General features: G+C 42.6%; 1 protein-coding gene across 3 annotated transcripts in view; it reads right to left on the bottom strand.

Moving 5' to 3' along the window:
• Nucleotides 1–572: 572 nt before the first annotated feature.
• mib2 (MIB E3 ubiquitin protein ligase 2) overlaps nt 573–12,993 on the bottom strand; it is a 201,051-nt gene continuing 188,630 nt past the window's right edge. For all 3 annotated transcript variants that reach the window (XM_051930372.1, XM_028807675.2, XM_051930373.1), the window contains 4 exons: nt 10,689–10,867; nt 10,301–10,503; nt 8,820–8,885; nt 573–2,291 (listed from right to left, as the gene is read on the bottom strand). In XM_051930372.1, the coding sequence (XP_051786332.1) occupies nt 2,050–2,291; nt 8,820–8,885; nt 10,301–10,503; nt 10,689–10,867 (690 nt within the window). In that variant the 3' untranslated portion in view covers nt 573–2,049. The remainder of the gene's footprint in view (nt 2,292–8,819; nt 8,886–10,300; nt 10,504–10,688; nt 10,868–12,993) is intronic.

Below are 12,993 nucleotides of genomic sequence, written 5' to 3'. Positions count from 1 at the left end.
TGGCTCTGGAACGCAACCCCCGCGATGGAGGAGGGATTACTGTAATTTTCTTTGATCTTTGCCTACATTTGTACTTTTCTGCCTCCTTCAATTGCCACATTCAACAACAAATTAATACAAACACCATGGAGGGGAGCAGTTCTGTCACTGCAAGAGTTTGAGCCGTAACGTCTGTTGAAGCAAACGTAACGCACCCACAAGCCAGTTTATGAAGTAGAGAGGGGCCTGCTGTTTGTGTTGGTGCTTCATGATGAGAAACACAAACTGGAGAAGTGAAAGTGTTTTGATTGCTTGCTTGTATCTTCTCCCCATTGCTAAAGGAAATTATCAGGTTAACAAAGGTTTCGTTAAGTCTACCAGTTTAAAGGAAGACTTTCAAGATGTAAGGAAGTGATTTCATGGTGGAAAAATGGCATTGGACAAGACCTTGATGGGCATTCCCAGTACTTGAGGTGCTTGTCTTGACCGTATCTAAAGGGCATCAAGGAGAGCCGTACTGGGAGGCTAGAAAACATGTTTAAAAACTAAAAGGAACCGATTCAAAGACTACAAATGACTTTATACCAGTCTCATTTTATAAAATAATTACATATTTATTTCAAAATATTCTTAAAGAAAACAAAATAAATTGAGTAAAGAACAAGGCCCAGAGCAGAAAGTAAAGTTCTGTACAACAAATACTGTTTGCATCATTTTGTGTTGATCTTTTTTCCAATCTCCACATCCCCTCTTAACACTGTCCTGGTTCTTGATTTTTTTTTGGTGGGGTTTAGAGCCTTCTAAAGGTTGTGCCATAATGTGGTTGTACAGATTTTTGCAATTTAATAAAGAGAAGCATCTTGCACTTGATCTGTAGCCCGGAACATTCTGAAATGAACAAAATGGAAGTGTTTCAAACAGGTGCTGACATTTTGGCATTTTAGTACATCCATGTAGATACGGTCGCTGAGGACGTAGTCGAGATACAATCAGAAGAGCGGCAGAGCAAGACCCCCATGAGCTGGTCAGTTTCCTCCTGCAGCTGCTGGCTGTTTGGCACCAAACTTTGACTTACTCCTACACTTCACGTGCACACATTAAATTGCTTAATAAGTTATCAATTTTTTTATTATAAAAAACAAAGGCAAGAAGAAACATTCAAGTGCTACATGTCATTCTACATCCCAACAGAAAGCCAGCAGTGCCAAGTGGACACGGTGTCCTGCGCCAGTGGATTGACTGAAACGCAGTGGTCAGAGATTCTCAGTAGTGCGGTGGGAAGATGAGCAGATGTGATGAAGGCTCCTCCTCTTCATTTATGACTATTGCGTAGTTGAGAATACAAAGTCATGAATGTAACTGAAGCTGTAAAGCTGTGCTCACCTTCTGAATGAAGCAAAGTGGACATCTGAAATGCCAAGCAGAAGAAGTGGTGGCTGGCCATCTCCAGAGCAGCAGACCAGCATGTAGTGTGTAGTCCTGTACAAGGCCTCATCTTTCCTTTGCGGCCCCCCATTGTCCTTGAAGATCCCAAGTGAAGGGTTTTCTCCAAAATGAATGCACATTCCTCCTTCAGAAAAACAAGCAAGTCTGACGTTCTCCATGTGGAAACGGGAGCAGGGCCCTGCATTTTTCTGCATTTCAGTAGTGGGACCTGCCTAAATAGAAACTTCTAGAAGCAGTTATACAGCACAGCTTTGTTTAGTCATTCTGACAAAAATAAAAGAGCCGCTTTCAGTGAACAGTGGAACAAGTTGGCGCTTTGGAGAGTCGTGTTACTGGATGTGGTTAGAGAGGAAACCATTAAGCAGCTAAGCGGTGTCATCAGTGACTGGAATTCCTTCCTTCTGGTTCTGCCACCTCCCAGCAACAGATGGGGTGCAATACATGTGGCCATCTTTCATCGACTTTGACAGCAGCTGGCTCCTTAATGGCTAGATTAGCGTATTCACAAGCGTGACATGTCAGGCCCACTTGTACAGCAATGCTGGAAGAAGGAGAATCATCTCCCAAGAACCGCACTGGTTCCAGATACACCTTTGGGAGGCTTGGGGAAACATCCTTTGTCACTCATACAAAGAGCTGGATGCGCTCGCGGATAGTTTGCCGGCAGATGGGACAGGACTTGAGGGAGGCACTACATTCCAAGCAGGAAGCATGGCCGCACTGGAACACCAGCTTGATTTGGTTGTCAATGCAGATCGGGCAGGTGATGCGCTCCTCCATTTGCCGATAGCGGGACTGGAGCTGTTCAAGAAGGTTGTGCTGCTCCGAGTTTTCTGCACTTGGGCTACAATCCACTTCTGTGTTATCTGCAAAAGAAAGCATAGATGGGAGAAGAAATGAACGCTTCTTCATGCCTCTGGGATTTTCACCCCGAGCAGCTCTACTTCTTAAACCACACTACGGTAAAACTACTTGAGGCTGAAAATTCAAACAGATAACAACAACAACAGCGACCTGGCTAAATAACAAAGACGGTTACACATTTTAGGAATGACAGACGAAAAAGAACTGGGGCTCGCCATTTATGTCAAAACAGTTGTCTTCAATTGGAAAATGAACTCCATTTTAGTGAGGATGTCTGCGTTCAAACTGAAAGCATCAGAAGTAGTGGCCTCGTAGTAGGAGGGTGTTATAAATGTACAAGATGATATTATTAAAAAGAGGAGGACAGTATGGTCATGGGGCAGTTTAGTTATCTTAACTTGCAACTAGCAGAGTTCAACCGCACGAGATTTTTAGACGTAACCAGTGTGTTAATACCAACGGGGTGAAGCCCGACTGGATTTAGTATTTTGTAATAAGCAGGACAGGACTGAGGGTGTGGAGGTGAATGAATGGACCGCTGGGGTCAAGTGACTTAATATAATGGAATTCTCAGTGTTTTGAAAGAGTGAGGATGCAAAGACAAAAACTTGACTTTAACTTTGGTTCAGCAGAATCAACAAGCGATAAACTGGGATAAGCTTTTAAGTGTAGAGAGAGTCGAGGAACAGCGGAGCCTGCTATTTTAAAAATGTTTTACGCAAAATGCAGGAAAAAAAGAGGCTTAAGCCTACCAACTATGTCTGTTGTTTAAAGGAACGACTATAGCGGATGTTTATCCGTGCCTTGGGATTGCATAAATATTGGAAAACATCGTGTCCGTGTCACTTTAGACAGGAATTTAAAAGTATTGCTGAGATTTGGTCGCTTTGAAAGAAACCTGGCGCTGGTGAATTTCTCTCCCTCTGTGATCACCCATTTCTGCCACCCTGTGTTGCCAATGCTGCCTTCATTTTCAGAATCTACTACTTTTGGGGATGTTTCCTCCAAGATAAAGGCCAGATGTCAACTTACGAGGGATGTTCAAAAAGTTTCCACACTTTTATATTTTCGCTGGTAATGGTGAAGGCGGGAGGAGTAGTAACTGGGCATTAAAAAGTTGGTACGACGCGGGGAAAAGTGCATCACAAACGAGTTAAACTGAGTTAAAAATGCAGAACCCTTCTGAACGTCCCTCGTATATGAACAGATCAGGGTGGGATTGTCAGCGGTGATAAATCATGGAGGTCTGGAGACATTTTTCCACTTTCCAAACTTAAACTGGAAAGAAACAAAACCAGAAAGGCCAAACTGGCAGCTTTCATTAGAGTAATTGGGCTTATTAATCTTTTTTTGTTTTTTTTTTTACATGGCATTGACGTGTTAGAGATCAGAGCGACCGTAAGGAGACTGCTGCTGCTAAGTAGACGTTTCATTTAAACACACCCTGCCAGGTCTGTGAAGCAGCACCAGTAACGAGTGTTCTGCCTTGCTGGCCTACGTAAGAGCTCTTCACCTGGTGAAGTCGTTGCCATTGTTGTTATTCTGTCGCTTTTCATTTCGGCCCACTTTAGTTGTAGCTGCAGTGAAATGAATTGTCTGAAATATATTTGGAACTGCAGTTGATTTCACGTATGGGCAATTGTTACGGGTAAACTTCGCACAGACGTTAGGAAGTTTTTCTTTACACACAGAACGATAGACACTTGGAATAAGCGACCAAGTAGTGTGATAGACAGTAAGGAACTTTCAAAAGTCGACTTGATGTTTTTTAAAATAATTAAGTGGATCACTGTGTTGGGCCGAATGGCCTGTTCTCATCCAGGGTGTCCTAATGTTCTAATTGGGAATTGGCTCGTGTACTTGTCCTCTCAGCAATGGCCGTTACAGACTCGCAGGTCTGTTTTTATGGGGTCCTCCATTCAAGCGTTCACTCCTAATTTAAATACTACAAGCAATAACTTTAAAGTTTTGTGTTTACCATAAAGAAAACTGTAAATGCTTTGTTTCCTAAGTTAAAGTTCATGTCCTGGATATGCGCGTTTTCTTAACCACTGTCTTGAAACACAAGCTTGCTCTAAGGAACTTCAGACGCGTGTTTGGTTTCATGCTGAACAAGTGCCTTAGATGTCCACTCAAAATGGCGGCTATGAGAGTTTACTCTCGTTATCCCAAAGGTGCCTCATAAGCGTAGAAGGCATGTTTCCTTAAATCAAAACCTTTGCTACTTGAAATTGGACGTACAGTCTCGCTTATCCGACGTCCCACCACAAAAAAAACAAAACAAAAAAAAAAATGCATCAATCAGCAACAAGAACTGCAAGTTGTGAGCGTAGTCAGTTAAAATTTTCTGTTGTTTTATTGTAAAACATGATTACAGTGGATTATGTGGCGAGCCCCCTCTCTCTCTCTCGCGCGCGCACATGTCTGTCTGTGTCTCTCTCTCGCTACACAGGCAGAGACTGAACACGCGTGCAAATCATCGGCGCGCACAAACCGAAAGGGAAACTGTCTTGTTCGTATACCGAGTTTGGCGAACTTTTTGGTCGTAACCCGATTTGTACGAGTTCAGAGACGTTCGTGAACTGAGGTTCCACTGTATTAGGCCTGTAATGTGTAAAATTATAACATAGTTTGACGTTTAATAGGCTTTTTCTTAACACCTCCCATTATCCGACATTTTCGCTTATCCGACTGCTGTGATGTGAGATTTTACATATAACTTGATAAATATTTTGTATGTCTTTATTTGTAATTTAGGCAAAGCAATGTAATTTAGTGTTTACCCAAACCCCCCACACCCCCTTCGACTGAGTTTCTTTGACTGTTATGACAGCGTTGGGGTGGGGGGGTGCTTTAAACCAGTTTGGCAAGTGTTTCTCTGTTAAAGTCTTTCAACCCCTCCCCCCCCCCCCGCAAAACCCCCCAACAACAACAATAAAGACATATGGTCTTGGGGGTGGCAGGTTTTAAGATGTTGTATTCCCCCATTGGTCTGAAGTATGGCAGTTTGGAATTGGCTTGGATCAGAGGCCTTTAAGTACCATGATGCCCTATTGGCTCGAGGGGTTGGACAGAACATTTATAAAATGACTTGCTTAACCTCACACTATCTCTCGCTCTCTTGCTAACTTGTGATGATGAAGACGACACAATGAAGAGCACAGTTTAGCAGCCATTTTGAACAGACATGTGGCTGAAAGCTGAGCACCAATGATGCCTTAACTAGAGACATTTAAGTAACCACAAGTCTGTGTGCCGCCTGAGCTACACATCACCATTTAATCAGGTTGTATGGTTGCCAATATTCAAATGTACTTTGCATTTTTTATTATTTATGAATATTATCAGTAATACATTATTTTATGTGTAACTTAACTTCTGCTTGTCTTTTTACTACATCTAATTGCCTGAGGATATAGATATAGAAGGGAAGGTGGGGAGACATTTTATACAATAATACCTTATAAACAGTGGTGAGTCTGTGAGATTAGGCATTCTAAGGCTACATATTAATAATACAATAGGGGAAAGTAGCACAATATATATTACTCTACCAAGACAACACACCGATGTTCTGACGGCCCGTTTATGTCAGATCAGCGAGATTCTACTGTAATTGGAAAATGTACGCCTTTTTCATACTTGGACCTGATGTACTTGCAAGAACAGACAAGGTATTGTTAAAGTTTATATACAAATAAACACTCAAGCACAAAATATTACGTGGCAAATTAGCATACACAATGATTGTGAAGAAACTGCTTCAGCTTAATACTGACCTTATCCTGAACATGGTGTACAGGAGTGGAAAGACTGAAGAGCACATTTCTCTAGGAGTGTCAGCAGATATTCAGCACAGGTTCAGGTGGGGAGGTCATGTTCTACTGATATGATGGAAAGCACAATGTTGAGAAATGCTTGTGATATTAGTTGATTTTCAGAAGGCGCCTGATAAGGTCCAGTGAAGCTAAAAGAAGTGGGAGGGTTATGGTGTGCGGAACCTCATCAGGACTGAGCGATGTTAAGAGCGGCGTAGCTCAACGGTCAGTGCTGGGATTGCTGCTAATAGACATACAGCAGAGAAAACAAGACACTGAACACACCAACGTTTTTCTCAGTAAATATACATGACATGAAATGTACATCAGATGTCAGTAACAATTAATCCACACATACAAAGAAATCAAAACAAGTAAGTTCTGTGTAATGAAGTGGAATGACACAGGGAACAGTATTGAACACATTAGGAAAAGGACCTGCCTGGAAAGCCAAGAAACCAGCTGAAAGTATCGTCTGGTTTAGTCCTAATTGATAAAAGGGTTTCTCATTACCAAGGTGTCACACGAAGCATCTCATGATGGGTAAAAGCAAAGAGCTTCCTCAAGACCTTCGCAACCTTATTGTTGCCAAACACACTGATGGCACTGGTGACAGACGTATTTCTAAACTTCTGAATGTTCCAGTGAGTACCATTGGGGCCTTAATAAGGAAGTAGAAAGAACATCATTTCACCATAAAGTGGGCGCGACCAGGCACCCCTCACAAGATTTCTGACAGAGGAGTCAAAAGAAGAAACACAAGAGTTGTCCAAGAGCCAAGGACCACTCGCAGAGAGCTTCATAAAGACCTGGAATTAGCAGTTGTTTCAAAGAAAATAATGCACCCAACCATCATGGCCTCTATGCATGGTCACCGCACAAGACTCCTCTACAGAACATTCGGACAAGCCAGTGAAATATTGGGAGAATAGAGTCTGGTCAGATGAGACCAAAACTGGAAACTCTTTGGGTGTCATTGCACACACCATGTTTGGAAGAGAAATGACATTACACGTCACCCCAAAGATACCACACCAACAGTGAAGTTTGGAGGTGGGAACATCATGGTGTGGGGCAGTTTTTCAGCATATGGTACTGGCAGACTTCATATAATTGAAGGAAGGATGAATGGAGAAATGTACCGGAACATTCTCGAAAAGAGTCTGCTGCCAACTACCAAGATGCTGAAAATGAAACATCTCGGCAAGACAATGACCCCAAACACACAGCCAAGGAAACACTCAGAAAGAATACAAAGCTGCTAGAATGGCCCAGTCTATCACCAGACTTGAAAATCTATGGAAAGAACTGAAGATCAGAGTTCATAGAAGAGGCCCCCAGAACCTTCAAGGCTTGAATGTGCAAGAATGGGCCAAAATCTCACCTGAGCAATGCATGTGACTCGTTTCTCCACACAGGAGGCATCTTGAAGCTATCGTTACCAACAAAGGCTTCTCTACTAAGTATGAAATACATTTCAGTAAGCGTGTTCAGCTCTTATTCCCTGTGTCATTCCACTTTATTATACATAATTTATGGACTTACTTGTTTTGAGTTCTTTTTCTGTGTGGATTACTTTGGTTGTTCCAGACATCTGGTGAAAATTTCATGTCAATAGCCCCATTAGAAATATATTTACTGATACGTAATAACTAGCTGGTGAAGTCTGCAGATGATACCAAGGGACGCGGGTAGAATACATGTTGGGCAGATTAGTAACAAATATAAATGAATGTAGGAAAGAAAGTGTAGGGTGGTGCATGTAGAAAACGTCCCTAATTACGCTAGGTGTTATTACCCCGTAGTTACTGTGTAATACATTGTAACGCTTTAATTAAGTACTCCGTTATAAACATTAACAGTAGGGGACCCACTTTTATTGCTTTCAGCGAGATTTTTTTGCTTAGTCTTCCACCCATTAGCAGAAAAGTCTTAATTCCCTCATGCTGTGAAATCGCACTTTGCCTAAATGCGCCTAATTCACGTTACAGTCAGCTGAGGGATTTTCTTTTGGTGTGCCAGCTCTCCACCAACAACCCCCAAACCATTAGATTCGCGGGCCGCTCCTGATGATCTTTATATAAGTAAAGTAAGTGTATGAAAGTGCCCTGCGATGGACTGGTGACCCACCGAGAGGTTGTACCTTCTTTGCACCATACAGGAAGAGCTCCAGGCCCCCCTAGACTTTCAAAAGTAAAAATAAAAAATACAGTATGTACCTTACAGAGAAATTTGCCTTGCAGGTACACAAAAAGAAATGTAGGGCCTTTCTGCTCAAGATAGCGACCGAAGGACAGCAGCTTGTGTGGTTCCTGCTGTAGACGCTCGCATTGATGCTCTACTGGGGCATTTGAGAAACCACAATATATCAGAAGATATCCTTCAATCCACTAGCATGTTAAGTAACGCAAAACAATCAATTTTAGACAAGAAACACAAAAGGAAATGTGGTCTCAGACATATTCCCTGGGCATGACTGGAACTAAAGGGATGGGATTTTTCAGGCACTCAGATGTTTGTGTCTTATCACGGCTTTGAACATAAAAAGAGACCAACAAGTTAAACTGGGGAGAAGCCTGAAGAGAGACAAACAAGCCAGCTGCTTCACAGAATTGTACCTAAACAATCCAAAGAGCCAAATGATCTCTGCTTGGCTGTAGGTGACATGCTAGCCGACTGCAAAACGAGGAACTTCTAAAGTCTGCCACTTACCAGGCCTGAGTTTCTTAGTTATTGTAACTTGACATTTGATGCACTTCTTCATTCTCTGAGCACAGGCTAGGAATTAGAAATAAAAAAAAATAAGAGTTAGACTGCTAGTTCAAGTACATACTGTAACTGTTCACCTAATCCTACGTCAAATGATGCGACTCTTCCAGCGATTGCCAGTCATAGCCTTCATTGACACAGTCTTAGCATATCGGACGTAGATGGTGGTGCGATCCCATGAAGTCAGCCTCAGAATGTGATGTACCTGACAGCCTCTCACCTACTAGTCAGTGGCACGCTATGATAAAATAAAACAGGTTTGATCTGGTCTTTAGGTAGAGGGGTGGCTATGTGTGTATGAAAGCTGAATACCAATGAATGCTCATCCGGAAGTACAACACATTTAACGTCATGATAATGAATAAGGAACACTCGGCGTTTTGAACCTCACAAATAGAAGAGAAATGCGTCTTGTCTGACGTCTTGTGTTTTACATAACATAACGGAATGAAAAAATGAACTAAAGGCTGAACTTGCCGCAGCTGTTAACCTGTTTGGACGGGGCCAGCTCTGTCAGGCAACACGCTATTGGCTGTCAGAGAAAGGTGTTAGCGTGAGCGTGATGGAACACTGGAGCACAGCTGGTATACAGTATGTGATCTGACAGAGTGCAGCGGCAAGAACCCAACAACAAAAAGTCGTGCAAATGTGACCTCGGCTTAACACAACACAGGATTGTGGGAGCTCTCATTTTTTCAAACTAATGTAAATCAAATAAAGCAACTTCAGATCAGGTGATCCACCTGACGCTAACCAAACATGTGTGGGCTCAGCCAGTGCTTGGATGAGAGACCATTTAGGAAAAGAAGGAATTTTTTTTTTAAATTATATATTTTAATTTTATTGAATTTTTTTAAAAATCAAATAACACTCCATACACATAACTTGAGTTTTACAAAAAGAAGAAGGAAAAAAAAAAAGGTTTGAAACAAATCAACCGATGAGGAAAAGAAGAAATGTTGACGAGGAAGCGTTTACCCCGTGGCCTTGACAGGGACACTGCGCTCTAAAAGCTGACGCTGTCCTCTGGATGAGATGTATCATTTATCTGTACTGCTTGTTTAACTCTGTGCAAGCATGACGTCACTGTAACCCACATGATTCTGTTCGAAACAAATCAACCAATCAGGAAAAGAAGAAATGTTAACGAGGAAGCGTTTACCCCGTGGCCTTGACAGGGACACTGCGCTCTAAAAGCTGACGCTGTCCTCTGTGTGAGACATATTATCTATCTGTACTGCTTGTTTAATCTGTGTGCAAGCGCGACGTCACTGTAACCCACATGATTCCATCCGTGGATGTATTTCTGTCTACAGCACATGTGCCTGCTGCTGCTATTTTTCTAATTCTGACCTCTGGGCTGCTCAAATATAACTTTGCGCCTCCTGAAGGGTACTAGAATGAGTAAGCCGGAGAGAGCCTACCTTCACAGGCGACACTGTGCTGGCAGGGAGAGAAGAGGATTAGCAAGGCTAGTTCAGAACAGATGATGCATTCACTGGGCCCTGGTGGTGCAGCTGGCATGACCAGGTTGGTCATGGTGTTTGGAGTTGTATGGACCCTGCGCAGGCTGCTGCTGGTAACACCTGAATGGTTTCCTGATGTGTTGCTGTGAAGCTGCTGTGTCCTGAATAGAAATAAAAAAGATAAACGTTAAGCTGGTGCAGCAGGTCCACCTTACGTATCTCATCAAACCCACAAATACCAGAATATGAAGAGAGATTCTCAGCTGAGGGCATCAGTCAAGCTGGAGGGCACCCAAGTAGAATGTGACCTGCCTTTCCCAACATCACATAATTCTCCATTTCTTACCTGCGCTTCTCATAGAAGTTCTTGAGGAGTTGTATTATCATCCCATCTGTAACCAAGTCCAGTGGGCTCTTTCCTTTGTGGTTGGCATAATTCATGTCAGCCCCCTCTTGCACAAGGTAACAGGCTATGGCCGCACCAACATTCAGCTCCAGGTTCCCCAAGAGGCCAGAGAGCTGCAGCTATGAGACAAGAGCAGGGCTTATAATTAACATGGCTCTACATTACACCGAGAGCGGCACACGCTTTTATCAGCTACTGGCAGAAGATGGCACACAAGATACAAAAAAAGAGATAAACCAAATTTTTCCTTCTCCTGGCTGAAAATATCTGTCTCAATATTTCAGAAATCCCCAAATTTATGTTAATAGTGCTAAACTTTAGCTGCACAATCTCAGGAGACGTGCTGAGGGTAAAATATTAAAAGTAACCCAACTCAATTCTTATTTTATTCAAGTAAAAATATGTGCATTATTATTCTTGTCCCAGCAGCACTGAGCATAAGGCAAGAAGCACAAGTACCGCTACGCCTCTCCATTGCAGCGCTCATTGACACAGTCAAGCACAAAAGAGTTTGCTGTGTGCAGTCCAGTGACAGAAACATTTTATTTAAGCGTCAGTTTGGTTGTCATCCAGCTATTTGCTCTCACTATTGGTACGCTGCGACTGGGTTATGCACAAGCCAGTGTCCATACCACAAATCCTCAGGAGCTCAGGTCGCAAATGTAAAAAGCAGACGGATTGTAATTACTTTGCAGCACATGACGGACTAAATGTAATTTAAAAAATGCAAGAAAATCATAATGGGCTTAGTGCTTGTTTTTGGATTCATGGCGGCCAATAAGGCGTTTAATGCGTTTTTGTGCAGTTTAATGACTTTGGAGCATTCTGCCAATGAAGAACTCCATTAGTGGACCTGCATGTGTAAAGGAGGGTACCGTATACAGTGGGTACGGAAAGTATTCAGACCCCCTTCAATTTTTCACTTTGTCATATTGCAGCCATTTGCTAAAATCATTTAAATTATTTTTTTCCCTCATTAATGTACACACAGCACCCCATATTGACAGACAAAAAAAAGAATTTTTGAAATTGTTGCAGATTTATTAAAAAAGAAAAACTGAAATATCACATGGTCCTAAGTATTCCGACCCTTTGCTCAGTATTTAGTAGAAGCACCCTTTTGAGCTAATACAGCCATGAGTCTTCTTGGGAAAGATGCAACAAGTTTTTCACACCTGGATTTGGGGATCCTCTGCCATTCCTCCTTGCAGATCCTCTCCAGTTCTGTCAGGTTGGATGGTAAACGTTGGTGGACAGCCATTTTTAGGTCTCTCCAGAGATGCTCAATTGGGTTTAAGTCAGGGCTCTGGTTGGGCCATTCAGGAACAGTCACAGAGTTGTTGTGAAGCCACTCCTTCGTTATTTTAGCTGTGTGCTTAGGGTCATTGTCTTGTTGGAAGGTAAACCTTCAGCCCAGTCTGAGGTCCTTAGCACTCTGGAGAAGGTTTTTGTCCAGGATATCCCTGTACTTGGCCGCATTCATCTTTCCCTCGATTGCAACCAGTCGTTCTGTCCCTGCAGCTGAAAAACACCCCCACAGCATGATGCTGCCACCGCCATGCTTCACTGTGGGGACTGTATTGGACAAGTGATGAGCAGTGCCTGGTTGTCTCCACACATACCGCTTAGAATTAAGGCCAAAAAGTTCTATCTTGGTCTCATCAGACCAGAGAATCTTATTTCTCACCATCTCAGAGTCCTTCAGGTGTCTTTTAGCAAACTCCATGCGGGAGCTGGCCTTAATTCTAAGCAGTATGTGTGGAGACAACCAGGCACTGCTCATCACTTGTCCAATACAGTCCCCACAGTGAAGCATGGTGGTGGCAGCATCATGCTGTGGGGGTGTTTTTCAGCTGCAGGGACAGAACGACTGGTTGCAATCGAGGGAAATTTCTTTCGCCACTTCAACAACTTTTAATTTGAAACCAGCTTCATATTTCCTACTGATTGAACGCTCCACTGTGGATAAGGAATGCCGTTACAAGAGTGTGAGATACAAAAAACACAAATCAGTGCAAACGTCACTTTGGAATAGTTTGGGTATTACTGTGTGGTCACGTAGGCACAATACATAAAACATAAAGGCAGTGTGCTCCATGGTTACTCTCTCAGGTGGACGTTAGCATATCATAATCCCTTGGACCAATAGCGCATTCGACTTATACGACCGACATTATAAAATACCAGAAATTATACTTTAAAATCCGCGAGTATATACGGTACTTAAGAAGCCAGGTTTCTGCCT

The sequence above is a fragment of the Erpetoichthys calabaricus genome, chromosome 8 (genome assembly GCF_900747795.2).
Source record: "Erpetoichthys calabaricus chromosome 8, fErpCal1.3, whole genome shotgun sequence".
NCBI lineage: Eukaryota > Metazoa > Chordata > Cladistia > Polypteriformes > Polypteridae > Erpetoichthys > Erpetoichthys calabaricus.
The sequence above is the reverse complement of the archived record's forward strand: the minus strand, read 5'-3'. Positions and strand labels throughout refer to the sequence as shown.